General features: G+C 46.7%; 1 protein-coding gene across 1 annotated transcript in view; it reads right to left on the minus strand.

Moving 5' to 3' along the window:
* The window catches only part of SREBF2 (sterol regulatory element binding transcription factor 2), a 55,602-nt gene that overhangs the window by 11,888 nt on the left and 21,540 nt on the right, over positions 1 to 22,174 (minus strand). The window contains exons 3-12 of the mRNA XM_080939184.1: positions 21,417 to 21,598; positions 20,312 to 20,458; positions 18,278 to 18,499; positions 16,194 to 16,308; positions 15,872 to 16,053; positions 13,206 to 13,398; positions 12,542 to 12,723; positions 9,917 to 10,193; positions 7,176 to 7,345; positions 187 to 355 (exon numbers count right to left, since the gene is read on the minus strand). Of these exons, the coding sequence (XP_080795310.1) occupies positions 187 to 355; positions 7,176 to 7,345; positions 9,917 to 10,193; positions 12,542 to 12,723; positions 13,206 to 13,398; positions 15,872 to 16,053; positions 16,194 to 16,308; positions 18,278 to 18,499; positions 20,312 to 20,458; positions 21,417 to 21,598 (1,839 nt within the window). The remainder of the gene's footprint in view (positions 1 to 186; positions 356 to 7,175; positions 7,346 to 9,916; positions 10,194 to 12,541; positions 12,724 to 13,205; positions 13,399 to 15,871; positions 16,054 to 16,193; positions 16,309 to 18,277; positions 18,500 to 20,311; positions 20,459 to 21,416; positions 21,599 to 22,174) is intronic.

Consider the following 22,174-nt stretch of genomic DNA (forward strand, 5'->3'; position numbering starts at 1 on the left):
ACAGGCTTTGACACAGCAGAGCTGCAAACCAAGCTAAGTTACAGTAGGCTCTGACCTCAAGAAAGTTAGTTATCCTTTCTGAGACTCAAAAAAGAGGAAAGGAAAAAAGCAAGGTGGAGACACCTGGGTCTCGTCTCCCGTGTAGCACCTGTCACCAGCTCTGAGCAGTGGAGAAAGCACCCTCACCTGGGTTCCTCTGGGCGCAGTACAGGCTCTCCTTGGCTGCTGACTTGACCGACCAGCTTCGCTCCATGAAAAACTTTTGACCCAAGGGATGGCAGAGCCAGCGCAGGGAGTCAGGGACAGTGCTGTGCTCTGGGCCACACAGATTCTGGGCACGATTTAAGAAGTAACTCTATGGAAGAGAAGAACCAGGAGTGACATCCAGGTAGCAGAACACTGGGGAAGGGGATCAATGGAAGATAGGCCCAGAATGAGTCCTGAAATGATCCCACCACAGAAACTGAAGTCCCTAGGTTCTGCGGAACCTGTCAGGCCTAATAATTAAGTACCACCAGGGAGCAGGGCCAGGGTGGGATTTTTGCTATACCCCATCCTGCTAAGTAAGCTATCTAAGCTTTCCTGAACATACTTCTCTTTCACCTGCTGGTTTCCAGTCATTTTCTTAGAAAAGGGCCTCAGAAGTCCCCAACTTTACCTGTTGATGCTGTGAGTGCCTAGCCAAGCAGCCCCTCAATCCTGGAACTTCTCAGGTCATTTAGATTGTATATCTTTTAGAGTATTTTATTTTTCAGGCAAATTATGTTTTTTGACTGATTTTTCAGCTCTCTTACAGAGAAATGCACAGTCAGTGTTCAGTACCACACTAGGCAGTAGGAGGCTTGCCCAGGACCATGGCATGTTTGCATTGTATGTGTGACCCTGATAGAAAGCCTCAACAGGAAATCCATGCCTTCCTTGCATGAGCCCCAACCTGAGAGGAAAGACCAGAAAAGGACTTTCCCCCCTATATAAACTTAAATGGTAATTAACATAAATGACATAAGACCAAAAGAAGTTGGCATATTTTGTAAAACCAAAGATATGCTTTGTAGAGTACGGTATGGTGTGGCGGGCCCATGCTGAGGCAGATCTCCCCTGAGGTACCAGCCATGCCATGGGTTTAGTATAAAATAAGAGTTTATTTGGGGACATGGGAAGGGGGGGTTGAGAAGGAAATAGAAGCAGAGAGAGAGAGAGAGAGAGAGAGAGAGAGAGAGAGAGAGAGAGGAGGGAACATGTGGGGGGGAGGAGAGAAGGAGAAAGGGGTCAGAGAGAATGAAAAGGGCAGAGAGAACTGAGAGAGGCCAAAACAGCCTACTTGGTTGTTGCTAGGTAACTATTGGGCGGAGCCTAGAAGGAATGCTAAGAGAGGTGTCAACTGAATCTGGAGTCACAGGTGTTTGTGAGCCCCAGGTGTGGGTGCTGGGAACTAGACTTGGTCCTCCTGTAAGAACAGCAAGTACTCTTAGCTGTGGGTTCTCTCCAGACTCTTTTAATATTAAAATGACAAAGGATTAGGTTTCATCATAGCACTTCCAACAAAATGTTTTTGTTGATTACTCTCCATTTGTCGTCCCCGACCCTATACCTGATCACTTCCAGTGATCTTTGTTTTTTTCTTAGACAGGATTTCTCTGTGTAGCCCTGGATTTAATCTATAGACCTAGAATTTAATCTATAGACCAGACTGGCCTTGGACTCAGAGTCATAGACCAGTCTTTGCCCCCCCCGAGTGCTGGGACTAAAGGCATGCCCTCCTTTGTTTTTAAGTCACCTGCTCTAGTGTGTACATCCTGTCCTTAACACAGCTTTCCAATGTCCTTCCAGCTCTACGCCCTGCCTCCCGCCCCTTCCACACACAACCAGGATGTGAACAAGAATGTGGGATTCACCTTTCTGAGGTTGCTTTGCTTATTATAATTTCTAGATCCACTGTTTTTTTCAAATGTCACAGTTTTGTTTTCCTTTACACACACACACACACACACACACACACACACACACACAAAATCACTCTACCAACATTTGTTGATAGACATCTAGTTCTATAAGAATGGGACATCGAGTCAAGTGTGGTGGCATATGCTTTTCTTTAATCCCAGCACTCAGGAGGGAGAAGCAGGTAGGTGGATCAGCCTGGTCTACAGAGTGAGTTCCAAAACAATCTGGATTGCACAGGAAGACCTTGTCTAAAAACCAAACCAAACCAAACCAAACCAAAACAAACAAAAAAAAAGAGATGTTAAAGGTGTCTGGAAGTCAAACCACCAGTGCCTAGCCAGGACAACACTGTTCTTGGGCCCCAGTGTAAGACAAACACAATAAATTGTGTTATTAGAAATTCTTTTCTCCACAACCCTGGCCCCTAACTGTGTCTTCTTTCAAGTGATAATATCTCCACTCTAAAGTTCATGATTTCTGATCTATAAAACTACTCGATCAGAGCAGGGAGCTGAGTAGGGGTGGGAGGGAAGGAAGAAGCATCCTTGAAGCCCTGGGAGTACCAGGGGCTGCTGGTCTGGGAACTTCCCTTCTCCAACTTAGGCACTGCCTCTAATGAGGGCATCTATCTCAGGGTCTGGGAGGCTGATGGTTTTGACCTTTCATAGACTTTAAGCAGCAATCAGCTAATGTAACAGCTTCAGGAAACTTGAATGCCAGAGTCAGAAATAGCACAGCCAAAGCACAGACACTCAAGGGTGAGCGGGGAGGCTCCGAAGGGGACACGGGGACAGCCGCCTGATGAGAGAAAGCTGCCTGGCTAAGTTCTCTATAGACACACACTTACTGGCATTTCATTTAGATTCAGAAACAGTGACAGTCTCTCCTCTTATTTACTGCCCAGCCTGAGAACAGGATATTGGGAGGCCCAACACAGTAGAACCTACGACCTTCAAGGTTCCAGCTGAGGGACAAGAGGCTCTCTCTCTCTCTCTCTTTCTCTCTCTCATGCGCGCGCGCGCACACACACACACACACACACACACACACACACACACACGCACACGCGCACACACACACACACACACACACACACGCACACGCGCACACACACACACACACACGCACACGCGCACACACACACACACACACGCACACGCGCACACACACACACACACACACACGCACACACACACACACACACACACGAATATTGTGAACAGGTGTAATTCCAGGGATTCGTGTGTCCCAGAATCTTCTAATAACTGAGTCCTTCTCCAAGGGATAGGCCAGGTTAGCAAGGTAATATGGTGATTGTTCCAAGGAAAAACAAGGAGTACTGGTCTCTAAGGATCCAAGGGTAATACAGGGAAGTAAGAAAGCCTTCCAGGACGTATGGCAAGAGCCTCTTAAGCCATTTTATTATGTTAAAATATGTTTTAACTTGAGTTCTTAAAAAAAAAAAAAACGGCTAGACATTAAGAAGAACAACAACAAATTGTTTGGAGACAGTGTCTTATTTTGTAGCTCTAGCTGTCCTTGAACCCACAGAGATCCACCTGCCCCAACCTCCTGAATTCTGGAATTAAAAGTATGGCCACCATGACTGGTCTGACATTAAATGTTAAAATATTTTGTGTGTTTGTGCACCATAAATGCAGTACCCACAGAGGCCAGAAGAGGGTGTCCGAGTCCCTGGAGTCTAAACTTTTAAGAAGCATTAGCTGATGACAAGTCTCCCCACAGTGGTTTGAACTAATAAGAAATATAAATCCAGGACAGACAGCACAACTATAAAGGAAACTGTGAGAATAATTTTTATTGCTTTTTTAATTTTCTTGGCTTTATAGCCCAATTATAATATTCCCAATTTAAAGAAAAAAATACTTTCCCTCTCAATTTTGGAGACACCAGCCCTCTCCTGAGCTGCAGAAGTCTCTCCCATAGTTCATCTGCTAACTGCCTGGCATGAAAGGCAAGGCGCCTGGACCCACTTCAGCCCTCCATTACAGCTGGCAACTGCGTGCCAGGCACCTGCAGTTCCTGCTCTAAACGTGGATGTTCAACATCATGTAGACACTTTGTAAAGCAATAGACCAAGGTGCTTCGATTGCAAAAGCCAGACACTACCTTTCTTTACATGACACCGTATCTTGTGTAAAGCTAAGTTTTAGGAAGCTTTTTAAAAAAGTGTTTGTTCCGCCTTGTTTTAAGCGTGGGACGGAATGGGGTGCTGTGTCCAATCTGAGTCTAAGGCATATCTACAGTAGCCACACTTCAGAAGCGCAGGCAAGTTGAGTGTGGTGGCCCACCCCTTTAGTCCCGGCAATTGGGAAGCAGAGGCAGGTTGATGGATCTCTGTGAGTTTGAGGTTGGCCTGATCTAGGTAGTGAATTCAAGGACCATCTAGCTAGAGAGACCCTGTGTAAAAACCAAATGAACCAAAAAGCTAAGGTAAGGGGCTGGAGATGCCTCAGTAGTTGAAATCACTGGGTGATGTTTTTTCAGAGGATGTAAATGGTAGCTCCCATGCATGTATGTGGAACACACATACATGCCGACAAAACACCCAAATACACAACATAAAAATAGATCTTAAAAATCTGTCTCAAAAAATAAAGACATCATCTCTTCTTTCAATTGCACGCCTGATCTCTTCTCACGCTACTCAACTATAAAGACATAAATACTTTTTAGGACATTGGTACCACTAACAACTAAACAAATGGAACCAAACAGCCAGTACCAACAGGCGAACCCTAAGAGGTACTTCTTTGGCACCACAGAAATATTAGTGAGATAATGCTACACATCTAGAAAGTCTCTGACCTTTCGGCCTATTCTCAAAGGAGAATTCCCTGTTTGCTTCCAACACTTGGATCATTTTGTCTTTGACTCTTCTCTCTCTCTCTCTCTCTCTCTCTCTCTCTCTCTCTCTCTCTCTCTCTCTCTCTCTCTCATCAATACAAAGTTTCTCTGTGTAGCACTGGATATCCAGGCTGGACTTGAACTCAGAGATCCACCTGCCTCCTGAGTGCTGGGATTAAAGGCCTGTGCCACCACCACCCGACCTGTCTGCAACTCTTTTTTATTTTTTATTTAAATGTTTGAGTGCTCCTCAGCATATACATCCACATTCCAGAAGAAGGCATCAGATCCTCTTATAGATGGCTGAGAGCCATCATGTGGTTGCTGGGAATTGAACTCAGGACCTCTGAAGAACAGACAGTGCTCTAACTGCTGAGCCGTCTCAGCAGCCCTGTGTCTGCAACGCTTAGCTGCTCCAACGGGGAATGGACAGAAAGGGCAGTCATACCAGATGCCCACACTCTCTCTCACCTTACTGCCTATGGGCATCACTCCTAAAGTTTCAGGTGATTATACCCTTTGCCGCAGGAACACCATCACTAGAGACTTAGTATGAGGTTGTGTTCACAGAGGTGGGTGGGTGACAATGTAAAAATGTTTCCTTTCTATAGTGGTTTGTAACAGCAAATGCTCCGAACACCCCATGTGAGTGCCAACCACCTCTGCATAACTCAGTTAAAAAACTGAAGGGAAACCAAGATTTAAGATATAGCCAAGCACTTGGAGTGGATTATGATGTATATGTCATATGTGCTGGCAGACGCCCAGGGAACTACATACAAAACTGCTGACGGTAGATTAGACACACAGATGCCTTCTGGGGAAGCTGCAGACAAGGGTAAATTTTCTTTCTTTCCGGCTTTGTGATAAGGTCTGGTCATGTTGCCCAGACTAGCTTTGGACTTCTAGGCAAGGGATCCTCCTGCTTCAACCTCCCAAGTAGGTAGTTCAACAAGGTGTGCCACAGCCACCAGCTTTTAGAAACAATTACAACGGAGCCATGTCCCTGAACCCCAGCTGTTGTGTGTGTGTGCTTACCTCAAACAGGCTGAGCTCTTTTATAAGGAAGCTGTGTCTCAGCAATAGTGACGTCTGAAGCTAAGTGGGGCTTCAGGGAGACGAGATGATCCTGTCTGAGCTTACCCATGTGTCTTTCTGAGAGACTGAGCTTTCCTGAATCTCCTGCCAGTTAGCATCCTTTTATGTACTACCCACTCTGGGAGTGCCTGGTCCAGAACAGGAGTTAAGAAAAATCTGCTGACAAATCAGTCGATGGATGTCTCATTAATGGTCATAAAAACAGAGTGCAGCGTCCTTAAGTCCTCTGTCATGTAGACTACAATGACACACTTGTGGCAACGGATCTGTGTTACCACACTTGTTCTATTCTTGTCCTATCACCTCCATTACCAAGTGGCGACACTCAGAGGACAAGTGGAGACAGGATAATCCCATTCTCGACATATCCAATGTGTCCAGTTATCTGGACAAAGTGCGGCACTGAGCGAAATGTGCCTGTGTCTGCTTGAGTAAGAGAAAGCCAGAGGTCAGCAGATGTTGTGAACTAGCGATAATGAGGGTTGGGAATCAGCCAGCTGTGAACAACCAGCATTGGCCCCTCGCCAGGCAATGAGGGCAGTGCTCCCTAACTTCACGTCCCACCTTGCATCTGACCTGCGATCTTTGCAGAGCTCTGCGGTTTTTTATTTGTGGGTCTATAGTCCTGAGATCAATACAAGGCACTCCCTCGAAACAGTCTGTGGATAAATTAAATAGGCAGGCGATGTAATAAGAGTCTGAAAATGAGTTACATGTGAATCCCACATAGTCATGCTGTATGAATGTCCTCTTAAGGCTTTCTGCCTGAAAAACCCAGCTGTATTTTCTTCATTGCATTTGTGGAAGAGAAAGTGAACCCCATCCCTTCACAAGTGTCTAGACACATTCTGCTTTTTGACTCCAGGATGGGAAGGTGCTTAGGGGAATTTGTAGGACAGAAACATTATGGCTTGACTGCAAAATGTCACTCATAGGCTCGTGTGTCTGAATACTTGATCCCCAGCCGGTGGCCCCCAGTTTTGGGAGTTGTGGAACTTTTTGGCCAAGGAGTCTAGATGGGAATTATATAGAGATACAGAGGTAACTTTGAGGGGTGTAGGCAGGCCCCTGCGCCTGGTTTATCTGATTTCCTGACCATTACTGCAATGTGATCAGGCAAAGCCTGTCACTGCTGCTACACCCTCCCTGCTATGATGAACCATACTCTTTCAAAAAAAAAAAATTTTTTTTTAAGTTGTTTCTTTTAGCTACTTTACCACAGGGATGGGGAAAGTAAGCCAATACAGGAACTGAAAAGTACTCACAGCCAGGAAGCCCAGCCTGCCTCCACACCGGGTCTTGAGCCCCATGGCAGCTGTCAGGTGGATCTCAATAAGTGTGCTTGGTGGGATTTTCTCCTCTGCACACTCTGCAAGGTTCACAGCACACAGAGCCATGTGCACATCTGAACAGGCAGATCCCGCTGGAAGTTTCCCTAGGGCGGGCAGAAACAGACACTGATGCTGACAGTCTCCAGGACGACAGTCTCTTTGCCTAGCCAGTACAATAATTAACAGTGATTGTAAACTGTCACTTACACACTCAGGGGTTTTAGCAAGGAGTCCACACTTGGTAATGCTCCCCACCTGGGAAAGCTTTGGAACCTTTATGAGATGGAGCCTAGGTGATGGATGGAAGTTATCGGGGTGCCCCTTGAGAGCTAACATACACCTCTAGATCCAGGCTAACTCTGCTTTCTTTCTGGCTGAAAGCTCCCGTCTGCCACCATGGACGTACTCTCCAAACTGAGAGCCAAAGTAAATGTCTCCTCTTATTTGTGTCAAAGAGGTGCCAGAGGAGAAGACAAGTGGCCTTTGGGCTCAGAAAGGTCCAAATTGGATACAGGCTCAGCAAGTTACTAGCTATGTGGTTGCTTGCTTCTCCTGCTGACTGGAACTTGGCTTCTGGTTATGTCACTGTTAGGATTAGCTGCTAGGATTGCTGGTCACTAGGCGGAATTCAGGTGTGTGGTGCAGTATTTCCCAAAGCACTGTCAACAGCACAGACACATTCTTCTGGTAAAGGTCTGAATTTCCAAGTATTTGAAGGAGAAAATGAAAATACCACAAGACCCGAGTGGCTCAGTTCCCTTGTCCTCAGAGAGGGGAACGGGGACAAGGTCAGCCACACAAATAGGCCTCCATGGCCTTTGACCTGCACCACTGAGGGTCTCCTTACCTAGCTGCTTTCTTATGGTGAAGTCACTGTGTTAGTGCGGGCTATCTGCTCTCCCCATGAAACTCTAAGCTTTCTGCTTCAGAGAGGACAGAGCACAGTGTGAAATCCATGCTGGGGTCAGCCCTATAATCCAGAGGCCCCTCGGTCCTAGGGGAGAGATGTTCAGGGAGTGTAGACGGCTGATGCAAACTGTTCTGGCTGGAACCCGAAAACTGAGCAGCTCAGTCTCTTGGTCAGAGATCGGGGTGTAGAGTCTGTTCTAAGGGCACCATGAGGGGCAAAAAAAAAACAAGAACAAAAGGCTAGCAGAACAGATCTGAGGATGGGGATTTTCTATTAAAGCTAACAGCCACAATCTCACCTCTGTCCTAGATGCCTAGGTCTGCTCCCCTGCTGGCTATAAAACTCAAAGCTACAAGGAATGTTCTGGTACCTGAGACCACACCCAACAGGCAGCTCTGACTTCACCTTACTGCTAGTGCATACAGCAGCAACAACATCTCTTCAGTCCTTTGTCCTCACCCTGCCCTTCTTACCCATGGGCCAAACCTCTCATTCTCTCTGACCTTGGACTGTCGTCCCTCTCAGGCAGGGTCTGTTTGTTTGCTTTCTAGAAACAGGTGCTCACCATGTGCTGCTCTCTGACCTGGAACTCGCTCTGCAGTCCAGGCTGGTCTCAAACTCAGCGTCCCGCTTGCCTCTGCCTCCCCAGTGCTGGGATTAAAGGATGTGCCACAATGCCCAGCTAGATAGTTCCTGTCTTGACTACACTGCCCCACCTGTCCTCTACATGAGGGATTCTAGATTCCCTTTCGTCGGCTCCCTTTAAGGACCAGGGCCCATTATCTGGGCTTCAGACCCCACAGGTTCAATATCTACGAAGTATTTCTCCTCCATGTTTCATAGCAACTGTCCATCACAGCGCATTATAGCCTGGCCTGGAGAATTATGTATGTGCTTGTGCTATGGCACATGTGTAAGTCTGAGCACAACTTGGGGGGGCTTAGTTTGCTCCTGCTATGGAGTCACTGAGGTTGAATTCAGGTCATTATGCTTGGTGGCAAGTGTCTTACCAACTAAAGCCACCATGCTAGTCCTATCTCTTTGTACTTTTTGTTTTTTTTTTTTTTTTTTTTTGGCCAAGCATGATCTTGCACTCCTGAACCTTCCTGGTGCTGGGATTATAGGAATGTGTGTCCTGGCCATGCTTAAGAGTGTAAAGATGGTACTGTGAATAACGCCCATCTTAGAAGGGGTTTGTTTGAATTTGTTTTTGTTGTGACAAGAGTTCCTCAGTATAGTCCTGGTTGTCCTGGAACTCACTATGTAGACCAGGCTGGCCTCAAATTCAAGAGATCTGCCTGCCTGTCTTTGAGAGCTGGGATTAAAGGCATGTGTGTCTACACCCAGGTCCATTTTAGAAATGGTTAAGCTCAAGGCTGAAGAGATGGCTCAGTGGTTAAGAGCACTTGCTGCTCTTCCAGAGGACCCAGGTTCAATTATCAACACCCACGTGGCAACTCACAACCGAATGTACCTCTAGTTCCAGGGGATCTGCTGCCCTCTTCTGGCCTCCCTCCACTAGGCATTGCCCACACACATGGTACACACATAAAATCAATTCATTAGAAAGAAAAAGAAAGGAAGGAAGGAAGGAAGGAAGGAAGGAAGGAAGAAAGAAAGAAAGAAAGAAAGAAAGAAAGAAAGAAAGGATAAAATACTTCAGAGCCATGTATAATGGCTTCAGTCAAGATGGAGCTCTTGCAAAGCAACCTAAGGAAGAGAGGCTTGGGAACCGTGCGGCAAGCTGGCTGCCTCCCCTTCTCACCTGTGATGTGCAGCTGGTGCAGCCTGTGGTAGGCCAGGGCTGCATCCCTCGCGCTGCTCTTAGCTTCGTCCTCAAAGCCGGCTGCAGTGGCAGGGGTAGCCCGCCAGCGCTGGAAGACCTTCTTGAGTAACCAGCGTACCAGGCGCAGCTTCTGCAGGCTGTAGCGGATCACATTCCAGGAGAGGCTGCAGGCCAAGTCCAGGCGGGAGGTGGGCAGCGCCCGGCCCAAAACAGATAAGCAGGTTTGCAGGTTGGCAGCAGCTGCTGCAAAATCGCCCTATAAAGCAGCAAGTGGGAATAATGGTCACTGGTCTTACCACTGTCTTTTGGTTTTAAAACATCCCTATTACCTTGTTATCAGAATAAAACATAATTTCCATTGAAAAAAATCTGAGAAATGTTGGAATACTACAAAAATATAAAAAGCAGCCACCTGTAACCTCATCCTACACAAATAATTGCCACGGACATTTTGAAGAATTCCCCGGCCTTTTTACTAAATTAAATTGTACTGTGTTCTGTCTTAGAGCAAGTACTGGGAGTTTCCCAGAGCAGCCTTTTTTGCTTTTGAGACAGGGTTTCTCTGGGTAGACCAGGTTGGCTTCGAACTCAGAGTGCTCCTGAGCATTGGGACTAAAGGTGAGCACCACCGCAGCTTTTATAAACAAGCACTAGCTTTTAGATAAAGCGCATGCCTAGATTTGGGAAGTTTGTTGTGCCCAACCTCAGGGTTGCTTAGACACAGCTCTGGGATTGTAGCCTGTGATTTGTGATTCAGTGGCCTATAGAGGCCCAAGAACCACAGCTTTAAGGCAAACTCAGAGCTAAATTGCTAAACTCCCTCAATTCGGGATCTCTGCCAAGCTGAGGGTCTAATGAAGTGTATGATGCCTTGCTGACATTGGTAACTGAGAGAGGTTATCAATAGCAACCGATGGCAGGTGTCCTTCCCTGGCTGTTTCCCAGGCCGTCTTTGGCTTTTGCCTCTTTGCCTCAATCAGTCCAACTTGTCTCCCAGCAAGAACGTGGCTTCCCTTAGCATTGGCTTTAACCAGTCCTGCTACTGGTTGCCTCCTGGCCACTAGTGATTCATTATCCAAAGGCATCAGAGCATTTCCAGGCAACAGCTAGAAAGAGCCCTCTGTATCTTCCAGCCTTTTCCACCTTTGAGGTAACCTCACTGTTAATTAATTTGCATCTCAGAATATTTATTCAATTCTACCTTTGTGTTAAATTCCAGGTCTCTCTCTCTCTCTCATCCCACCCATTCTAAGAACCTCCGAACTGATTTCTGTATCTTTCAGTGTCTCCTTTCCCTAACCTATTCTTCACATGGCCACCAGAATGGCAGTTTTCAAACACCCTTCAATCTGTCTCTAGGACTACTGTGAACTACTGGTCCGGCATCACACCAATACTTTAGAACTCCAGGGCTATGGGCACTGACTGAGGTGTGTGGGAACTCAGGTGTATGTTTGCTATTGCTCAGGGATGTTCTGAGTCACATGACTCCAGAAGTGCTCAATGGTTAATCTCTTCAATGTCATCAGATGCCACAGAAACCAACCCCATAATCTCTCCTTACAGTGATTCCAAATAAAAACTTTCAGCTCATTTTCCTGCTCAAAAGTCTTCCCGGATTCACCAGAGAACTAGAAATAACCTAACTCAGAGGGCTGGAGAGAGAGCTCAGAGGGTAAGAGCACTTGATGCTCTTCCAGAGGAATCAAAGTTCGGTTCCCAGCACCCATGCCAAAAGGCTCATAACCACCTGTAACTCCAGCTCCAGGGAATCTGGCGTCCTCTTCTGGCCTCCAAGGGCACCTGCACTCATGTGCATATTACCTTCACACAGACAGACATACATAAATTAAAAAAAAATTAAGCCTAAAAATAATAAACCCTCAGTTATAAGTTAAAACTCTCTGCACACAGCAACTAGCCACACCACCATCCTTCAATGCCACCTCCCTTCAACACAGACACAAATCCTCAAACGGTCTGTCTACTTGTCTGTAGTCTGAATGTAAATGCCCCCACAGACTCATGTATTCCAACACATGGTCCCCAGCTGGTAGGACTGCCTCAGCTGGCTGTGGAACCTTGGGGCCTAAGGCCTGGCAGACATAAATGGACTGCAAGGGGCAGCTCTTGTAAGCGATGTCTACTTGTGGTTCTGGTAATTCCTGATCTGCCAAGACAAGAGATATCACCCCACCAGCTCCTGCTGCATGGCCAACAGCCTTTCCTATGAGGGTCTGAAACTGAGCTTAAACTACATCCCTTAAGTTGCTTTGCTAGGTATTTGGTTACAGTCTAGAGACAAGTGGCTAATACAGTTCTCACGACACTGTCTGTTAGAAAGGCCCTGCCCACCTGCCTGCCCATCTTTCTTGACCAGGGTTTTACCACTTACAGCCAAGACTCACAGCACTGCATGCCCCACTACAGACACTTACGCACAGGGGTGCCCCTCCTTCACCGCCCTGTGGCTGTGACAGGTAGAGGGGCCTCTTCTCCTGCCTCAGTCACCCAGCACCTGCCACAGGACTTGATTCATGCTGGGGACTCAACCAATTCTCCGAGCATAGAGAAAGGTGAAGAAAGGCGGATGACAGAACTCACTTTGGCGAGGTCTAGGTCGGCCTGCTTCCGGTGTCTCCAGAAGGTGACTGAGGAGCGTGAGTGTGGGCGGATCACTGGCTCCCCGTGGACCAACAGCTTCACAAAGACGCTCAAGACAATCACACCATTTACCAGCCATAGGAGGAGAGTTGGCATCATCCAGTCGAACCAGCCCCCAGAACCTAAAGAGGGGCATCTCAGCTGAGACTACAGGAAGAGCCTTGTGGAACAAGGCACTTGACGGACTCCAGAGTATGGGATCAAAGAGCCTTCTGAGTCGTTTGGAAACGGTAGACACTTCTGTAGTCTAGACAAGAGTCCTTTCTAGCCTGGCACATGGAGTGGAGTGCCACAAAAACCTCGGTAAGTGGAAATTAAGACATTGATCTCACACCTGACATAATGCTATACAGCCCCTCAAACAAGTGCCTCCCCAGCTCTCCTACCCACTTCCTTCCATGGTAACTACAACAAAGCAAGTTCCAGATTGGTTCTGCTTGTCCCAACAAACTTAAGTTATCTTTTTATATATAACTTAGACTAGCCCCCTTCAGCAGCAAGCAGGTAGAAAGCCCATTCCCACTTCTGGACTAGGCAGGTACATCATGCGGTTTTTACACAGGGTCCCTTTGTCACAGCAGTCCACCTAACCCAAGCCACCTACCTGACTCCAGTGACAGGACACTGCGGCCAGAGCCGGAGTACGGGTGCTGGTCAGAGTTGTGGGCCCCTCCCCACTGCAGCAAGGAAGTCAAGGGGTTAAAGGAGAGGCCCAGGAAGGTGAGGACACATAAGAGAATTCGAGATCGGTCCACCATGCCCAGGGCCACAGGAGGCGAGTCCGGTTCATCCTTGACCTTCAGAACAGCAGCTCAGAGTTAGAACAGTTACCATTTGTTTTTTTTTTTTTTTTTTTTTTTTTAATAATTTACTTAATTTTTTTTTATGTGCATTGATGTTTTGTCTGTGTGAGGGTGTTGGGTCCCCTAGAACTCAAGTTACAGACAGTTATGAGCTGTTGTGTGAATGCTGGGAATTGAACCCAGGTCCTCTGGAAGAGCAGCCAGTGGCCTTAACCACCGAACCATTTGGGTTTTTACAGCACTCTGTGTGGGGGGTTGAATAAGATGCTCCTAATAGTCTAGCATTTGATCCATGGCATGTAGTTGGAGTAGGAGCAGGTAAAGTCTTGCTGAAGAAGTATGTCACTTGGGGTTCCTGGAGGTTCCTACCCCATGTGCACCTTTGCCTGCCCGCTGATCTGGGGTGAGCTTTCAGCTGCTCCTGCCACCATGCCTTTCTTTGTCCTCTCATGGACTCCAACCCTCTAAATGTGGAAGTCTAATTAAACACTTGCCTTTATTTCTTATACGTTGCCTTGGTCATGGCGTCTTGTCACAGCAACAGAAAAGTAACTAAGATGCTTTGTTTGTATACATACACCAAGAAACAGACTGTGAGGTTTAAACTCAAGACCATGAAGGCAAAGAAGAACAAAGCGGGGGGGACCTAAGAAGTCTACAGTTCACAAACCATTGCTAAACTACAGGAATAATCTTTCTGTTACTAACTGAGTGTACCCCAAAGCACAAAAGCAAGAGGTATGAGATCTCACTATGTATCTCTGCTGGGCCTAGAACCCCGTGTAGACCAGGATGACTCTTGAACTTCCAGACCTGCCTGTCTCTGTCTGCTGAGTGCCAGACCAACTTTCTTTCAGAATAGAACTCTATAATAACAGAGATGTGAGGCTCCCATGACTACAAAAGCCCCAAAACTCTGCTCCGTGTGCATGGACAAGTGTGTATGTGTGTGTGTGTGGGGGGGGGTAGAAACGTTAAGGGTCCTGTAGAAGGATTTACAAATCTGACCCACCACATGTGGCTTTTTGGTGTGGGCTCTGGAACTCAGGTGCTTAAAGTTGCCTGGCCAGCACTTCCACCTGCTGAGCCATTCAATGGCTTCTTAAAATAGGCTATTTCACTGCATTTATGTCATGCCTCAATAATAATGGGAAATAACGCTTTATAGTGAAGGAGTGTGACTTTTTTCACTGTAAGGTTTCAGCTCACCACACCAGGGAGAGCCTCAGTGGCAGAGCTGAGCAGCTTGTCTGACCTCAGTGGCAAGGGAAACAGAAGGGGAGAGAATGCTGTGGTTGAATTTGCTTACTAAAACTAGAATGTGCTTTTTGTGTCTCGCTCATTTTATAGACAGAAATGGAAGCAGAGGCCCAAGGGAACTGACGAGGGGTGAGGTAGGGGATACACACATTCCAAACTGAATGTCATATGGACTACTATTCCCCAAAACAATCGGGTTTACAAAAACATTTTTCAAAAGAAGTTTGCTTTCATAGAATTCCAGCTCATCAGCTAGGACTGAACAGTGAGACAGTGTCTTGAAAGAAAAAAGAATGTGTGTATTTAGCATGCACAAAGTCCTGGGAATGGCTCCTCAGCAGCACATCCATCAAAGGCATTGGCAATGCCTGCAAATCCCAGCACTTGGCAGGTAGAGAGACAGGAAGATCAGGAGGTCGATCGAGTTCGTTCTGATTTCATAGCAGCTTCTAGGCCAGCCACAGCAACATGATAACCTTCAAATGAACATAACTATATACTAGAACGAACCACACACTTCTGGAGTCAGAAACTCCAATGTCAAGGTGCAGTACAGGACACAGTGTCTCCAAAGGTTCTGGGAAATCACTGCACTTAAGGCCTCCGTTAACTAATTCCAATAAAACTTCAATTGCCAGGGGCTCTTTTGTTCAGGGACCACTTAAGAGCCCTGGGTTGGTGGAATGCTCTCTGTTAGATTGCAAATTGTAGTTGTTTCCGGAAAGAGCACCAAGAGGCCGCCTTGCTCTAAACTAACAGAGCAGCCTCAGAAAGTGGTCTTGTCAGACCCATTACTGGCAGGTAAAGTAATGGAGTGTATCCAGCTCCTCCCAGAGCCCACCCGCCTGAAGTTGCTCTGTGTCCTCATTCCCTGTCTGATGGAGCCTCCTTTTGACAAGCACATGCTAAGTCTGAGGGTCTGTCCGCTTCATCACCCAGAGGCTTTTTATTTAAAAAATGGTCTTGTTAAGTAGTTCAAGCTTGCTCGGAACTCAAGATCCTCTTGCGGCAGCCTCTTCCATACCGGGTTACAGGCACGGACCACCACACTGAGCAGTTTCCTACTTCATATACAGCTAATGGCACAGGGTACCCGGTTCTCTCAACCTTACGTTCTTTAAACCACTGGAGCGATCACCTTTCTGTGACCACTATTTCTTTACAGGAAACGAGAGGTTCTGAGAGTGAGAAAGTGCAAAGCTCATACCTTTGCATCATCCAGGAGAGGACTGCCTGGCTCAGAGTCGATGGAATAGGGAGAGAAGCCAGCCTGGGATCCGGAGTCGGAGGCCGGGGGAGACATCAGAAGGACATTCTGATTAAAGTCATCAATTTTCAAGTCCACATCATTGTCCACCAGACTGCCTAAGTCGATGCCCTTCAGGAGCTCTGCAAAGAGAAGTCCCTTCTAGAAAACTCCACATGGGCAGGGCCTCATACACATCTGAGTCGCACTCCCCAGGGCCCATTACAGGACTTCCCCAAACAACTGTGAGGTCTGGTAGCCTTGTCTCATCAGGCAGACTTACTGTTTTTCTGATTTGCCAGCTTTAGCACCATGTTCTCCTGGCGCAGCTTGTGATTGACTTGCTGCAGATATTTGATGTAATCAATGGCTTTCCTCAGAACACCAGACTTGTGCATCTGGGAAGGAAGACAGATGAAACAGTTAAAGCCATCCATGCTGAAGCAAGGAGAGCAGAGCCCCAGAGTTTAACAGTGGGGAACATCGCTGTGAGGTGCCAAACACTGGTGCAATTGCTGGCTGAGATAGAACTTGTCCTAACTCTGAATCTCTTTTCTTTTCTTGGTTGGTGGGGTGGTGACTGTACTAGGTGTTGGTTTTCAGACCAAGGACAAGGGGCTGAGATGCATATTTTACATACCAAAGTGGACCGGGCCTCCAGGTTCTCCCAGCATTTTTCCCTCAGTTCCTACTTGTTACAGGAGATGGCTGGTATCCCCCTCCCCCAGAGACTCTTTCCTATATAATGGAAACATTTTGGTCTCCCTCTCTCTAGCTCTCTGTGGCTTCTCTCTCCTGAATGTATGCCTAAGCTCTTTCTCCCTTGTTCTCCTCCCCTTCATATCCCAGTCTTTGAGACATTCCTGGTTTTGTTCCTTATGTCTAGTAAACCTGCTGGAGAGCTGGTTCCCGTTAAACCTGCCTTTATACACACTTATCTGGCTTGAACTGACTCATTTCACCGGCAGAGACTGAACTAGGGACTGACCAAGGGTCTGGCACATTCTAGCTCTATCGTTCTCCTAACCCTTCTCCTAATCCTTAACATGTGATAATGACAGGATCTAAACCACAGGCTGGCAGTAAGGTCTTCATGAGACGATCTGTGTTAAGTGTTTATAGCTTGGAGGCTGGCATATAATTGACATAATATAAATATCTGACTATAATAATTCATACAAAGATCTAGCACAATCTGCATTGAGAGTTCCAGGCCAGCCAGGGCTAATGGGATCCAGATTAATATGTACTGGAGAAGTGGATAGACTTAGCACATATGAGACCATCAAACTCTAACACTAAAACAAAGCTCAGAGCACTTCTGCACATATGTATATCTTAAGATTTATATGTATACTCTTGTACACATTATAGACAATAAGGAAAACAATGAACTTTTAAAACAGGTTGTTCTTTTAAATAAACATCAACCCCTCCCATTTTCCAGAAGACATAGTCATTGAAAAACAAAACTAGATATATGTAAAAAAATCAATTTCCTCTGCTCTGCTCTTAAGCAGAGTTGATCTGCACTTGTGTCTACCTTGAAAGGGAGCACTACTAAAAATACGTCAGGAATGTCCTTGGTTACCTCCAAGATACGATATCATGCTATACCTGGCAACTAGGTAGGATACGGAATCTCCCTCTTCTGCTGCATGTCAGTCACCACAGCACAGGTGACGGAGTAAAGATGCTAGGAGGTCACCACGTCATTAACTCTCAACATGTTCAGCTCATTTATGCTAGCTGATAACTTGTACTTACTTATTAAAGATTGATTTATTTTTATTTTATGTGTATGAGTATTTTACCTGCCTTTCATGCATGCCTGGTGCCTGAGGAAACACAAAGAAAACACTAGACCTCAGAACTAGGGTTATAGTCCACTGTGAGCAACCATGTGGGTGCTAGGTAAAGAATCCGGATCTTCTGGAGAGCAGCACTTGCTCTTAACTGCTGCGCCACCCCTGAAAGCCTACCCATCCATCCACCCACCCATCTACCCATCCACCCAACCATCCACCCACCCACCCATCCATCCACCCACCCACCCACCCACCCACCCATCCACCCACCCACCCACCCACCCACCCACCCATCCATCCATCCATGAAACTGACTTTTAGTCCCAACTGGCCTAGAACTTACAATTCTCCTGCCTTGTCTCCTGAATACCAGGATAATAAACATATGCCACCATACCTGGGCGGTGTTTAGTAATGCTGTAAACACCAAGACCATTCAATACAAATGTGTCTCTAACTCACTTTTGTGTCCACTCAAGTCTGCATCTTCCCTTAACCTTCCCTGGACGGAGACCAAGGCGACACTGGGGCACGAGTCAATGCTCTTCTTGGCACTTACCTTGGCGTCTGTCCCCATGACCAAGTCCTTCAACTCTATGATTTTGTCGTTGATGGAGGAGCGGTACCGCTTCTCAATGATGTTGTGTGTTGTCCGCCTTTCTCCTTCCTTGGGAGGCTCGAGCTGCTTTACCGCCCCAGGTACTTGCTTAATCGGAACTTTCTCCTGCCCCATCATTACAGGCATTGTGGTCAGAATGGTCCCGCTGCTCCCCACCAGGGTCTAGGACAAGGACAGAATTATCCTTTTGTTAGTGTAAATACAGTAACCTCACAACACAGAGTGGCTTCTCCTGCATATGGGGTATCACCTGTGAGTGCTTCATGTCTGATATCCCCCTGGCTAAGGAGGGCAGGTCCTCCAGAGCTGGGCACATCCACTCCCATCTTCCCCTCGAGATCTCAGCCTTAACTTCTGACCCAGGGGTGCGAGGCAAATGCTGTATAGTTTTGCTGTCCAACTGCTGGCAACCTCTGAACACATATACGCAAACGACAGTAGCTCGCAGAGAAAACTTTCTCTGAGTATGTGGTGGAGTTTTCCCTCTTCTCAAATGACAAACAAATGCTGACATTTCTCTCTGGCCATCAGATGGCCATCATGGTGACCCCCATACTGTCCTTCATAGCTGCTCTTTCAACCTGCCAGGAACCCACAGAGCTCCCTGCACCTTGTGCTAAGTTTATAATGTTTTGCTCTTCCTCAGTAAATGGTTTTGGTATCCAAATGGTTAATAAGGAGTCAGAAACCTGATCTACTTAATTAGAGTTAGAACTAATTTACTGGTCTGGTCTGGTGGTGTACACCTTTAATCCCGGCACTTGGAAAGTAGAAGCAGGTGAATCTGTGAGGTCCAAGCCATTGAGGGCTACACAGTAAGGCTCTGTCTCAAAACAAAACAAACAAAACAACCTATCAGTCAGGCAAGGTGGCCTAGAACCCCAGCCCTCAGTAGCTTGGGCAGAAAGACTTTGAGTTTGAGGTCAACCTGGGCTATACTGAGGAACCCTATATAAAAACAAAAAAAGGCAAGGATAATTTACACACAAGTATCACTTTTAGAACTCAAGTTCAGCATAAGTGTGCAACTTGTAGCACCCAAGTCAAGACAAAAATCCTTTACCATACAGAATGTCCCTTAAGTCTGCCCTATAACCCTTTACCATACAGAATGCCCCTTAAGTCTGCCCTATAACCCTTTACCATACAGAATGTTCCTTAAGTCTGCCCTATACTCCTGCTCTGCCACACAGCACAGCCACACTTCAACTCTTGAGCACCTTACTAATGGAATTACTAGTGTGAATTTCTGAGAAAGGCTTCTTTCCTTCTCTATCATTGCTGGAAACATTTTCATTTTATAGGTATATTGTGAGTGGTTTATCTCCCATGAACGGACATTTAGATTGTTTCTAGTTCTTGGCAGTTTTAAGGTATCACATAGCCCAGGCTGGCCCTAAGACTGCTATGTAGTTGAGGATGACCTTGAACTTTTGCATCTACCTCCACCTCCCTAGTTTAGAGATTCCAGTCACATCCACCACACTGTTTATGTGTTGCTGGGGACTGGACCCAGAGCATCAATCATGCTAAGCTATCAGCTGGCTATATCTCCAACTCTAGCTCTTGGTTTTTATGAATAAAACTAGTACTTCCAAAATGCAAATAACCTTTTACTAAAGTGGCTGGGATCCTGTAAGTGAAGGATGGTGCTTTCCTTGTCTGTCCTCTTGACACCTCTTCCTGTCTGGAAACCTGGGATCCTTTAGCAGTTGAACCCCATGGCAACAATAGTACCTAAAAGATAATCGCTCTCTGAGGAGCTACCATTGCCCAGCAGCAGGCTGATCTGGGGTTCTGTTCCATTCCCTTACAAGATCCCAAGACTTAATATAATACACCCCAGCAACACTGCTTCAAGGGAAAAAGCAAACTAAGTGTGGTGATGTGCAATCTGATGGACACATCTATTAAGCTCCCACATCTACTCAGCAGTGAGCTCTAGAAGCAGAGGAAGCAGAGCGAGACCCTTACTGGTACTTGAAGGGCAGCCGTCTGGATGGGGGCGGTGAGGGCAGTGAGGGCCGGGTTCTGGACTGCAGCCATGACAGGGCTGCCATCTGTTTTCAGTGTGGTCAAAACAAGGGAATCTGTCTTAATGATCTGAGGTTGAACCAGGACCTAGAAGGAGGAGGACAAAAAGCATTATTTTTTGTTTATGTCTTGCTGCGTGTAGATTAATTATGAAAGAATAAGAGAACGTTTTCTAGAAACTGGAAACAAACAAAAAGAAAATTCTCTACTGACAATTCCCAAAGTTGGCTATTTGTGCAGCTTGCATCCTGTGTTGAAGGGGAGGGAGGAAGGGGGCAGCTAAAGAGAACCATAAGGCCTCGAGGCTTTCCGTATAACAAGACCTGTGTGCAGAAACAGAAGCGAGGATGGCTCACAATGAAAGGGGATTCAGAAACAGATCCTGACAGATAATAGCAGTGCAAACATTTATTCCCAGCACTTGGGAGGCAGAGGCAGAGGCAGGTGGATCTCTGTGAGTTTGAGGCCAATCTGGTCTACAGTTTCCAGGACAGCCAGGACTACAAAGAGATCTTGTCTCAAGCAAGCAAGGAAACAAAACAAAAAACAAAAAACAACAAAAACAAAAAACAAAAACAAACACAGGTCCTTTTGCTTACAGAGTAAGCAAACTTACCCACCGAGCCATCTCCCTAGCCCCCTAAAATGTTGTTTGTTTTTGAAATACACACTTAGTATATATATTGTCACAACTTAGGTGTAGAAGTCAGAGGGCAGATGGAAAGAGCTGGTTCTTCCTTCTACAGTGTGGACTGGACTCAGGTTTTCAGGCTCAGTAACAAGTGTCCACGGAGCCCTTCTTTCCAGTTTTATACCTACTGTATGTGTCAACAGTCACTGCACCAGCCTTTCCCAAGGATGCCGGAGTGCATCTAAAGTGAGGCTCAGTCAGATCTCTGCATGGTACTCACAGGTCCCTTCCTTAGCCTTCCTCCCTGTTCTGTGCATACTCCCCATGGTGCTTCTTGGCATGCTTAGCAAGTTCTAACCAAGGACTAGTCCAGAGTCTCCCCCAGTTCCGCAGAGTCCTTTCCAAGTCACCTACCGGGACCTGCTGCACCTGTGGTGCGGTGACTGTCTGCACGGTGGCTGGGGCAAGGGTCTGCAGCGTGCCATTGGCTGTCTGTGTCAACACCCGCTGGGCCTGGACTGTCTGCACCTGCTGCTGGATGGTAACAGGCTGTACCTGTGAGGATGTCACGAGGCTTTGCACTTGAGGCTGCAGGACTTTGGGAAGAAGAGAAAGAAGTTACACTGGTAAGGAATGTACAATGTCACTGTGGTTGTGGTGTGACTTGGGGATGGAGTGTCTCATAATGACTTCAGCTTCCCACCTGCTGCTGAAGAAGATGCGCACAACCATTTACAAGCTGGTTTAGAGAATAGGAATGTCCCATAAGGACTGCATCAATATCTGATGGAATGGGTACAAATTGTTTTATTACTCCGGGTGCTGGAGCAAATGTAAGGGAAGCAACTTGGCAAATGGCTGGGCCCGCAATCGACTTAATAGACGCTGAGAGTCAACAACCCCCTAGGGCCTCATTGCTTCCCATCCTTTCGAGATGGAAAATCTGCTTTGGGATCATGGTCTCTGCTTTCTGTTTTATACCTCCTCCTCCAAAGTCTCAAAGCCCACCAGAAAATTATGTGTGTCTTCAAAGTGAGAGCAATACTGCCTACCCAGGGCACCCCATTGCCATGGGATACAGCACATCACAGAAGAACAAGCACTTGAGCTGCTCTTTCACTGAACACAGACTGCATGCCCGCAATGAGGGCTGCTATTTAGAGATGTAGCAC

This window comes from Micromys minutus, assembly GCF_963924665.1.
Source record: "Micromys minutus genome assembly, chromosome: 27".
NCBI classification, from domain to species: Eukaryota; Metazoa; Chordata; class Mammalia; order Rodentia; family Muridae; genus Micromys; species Micromys minutus.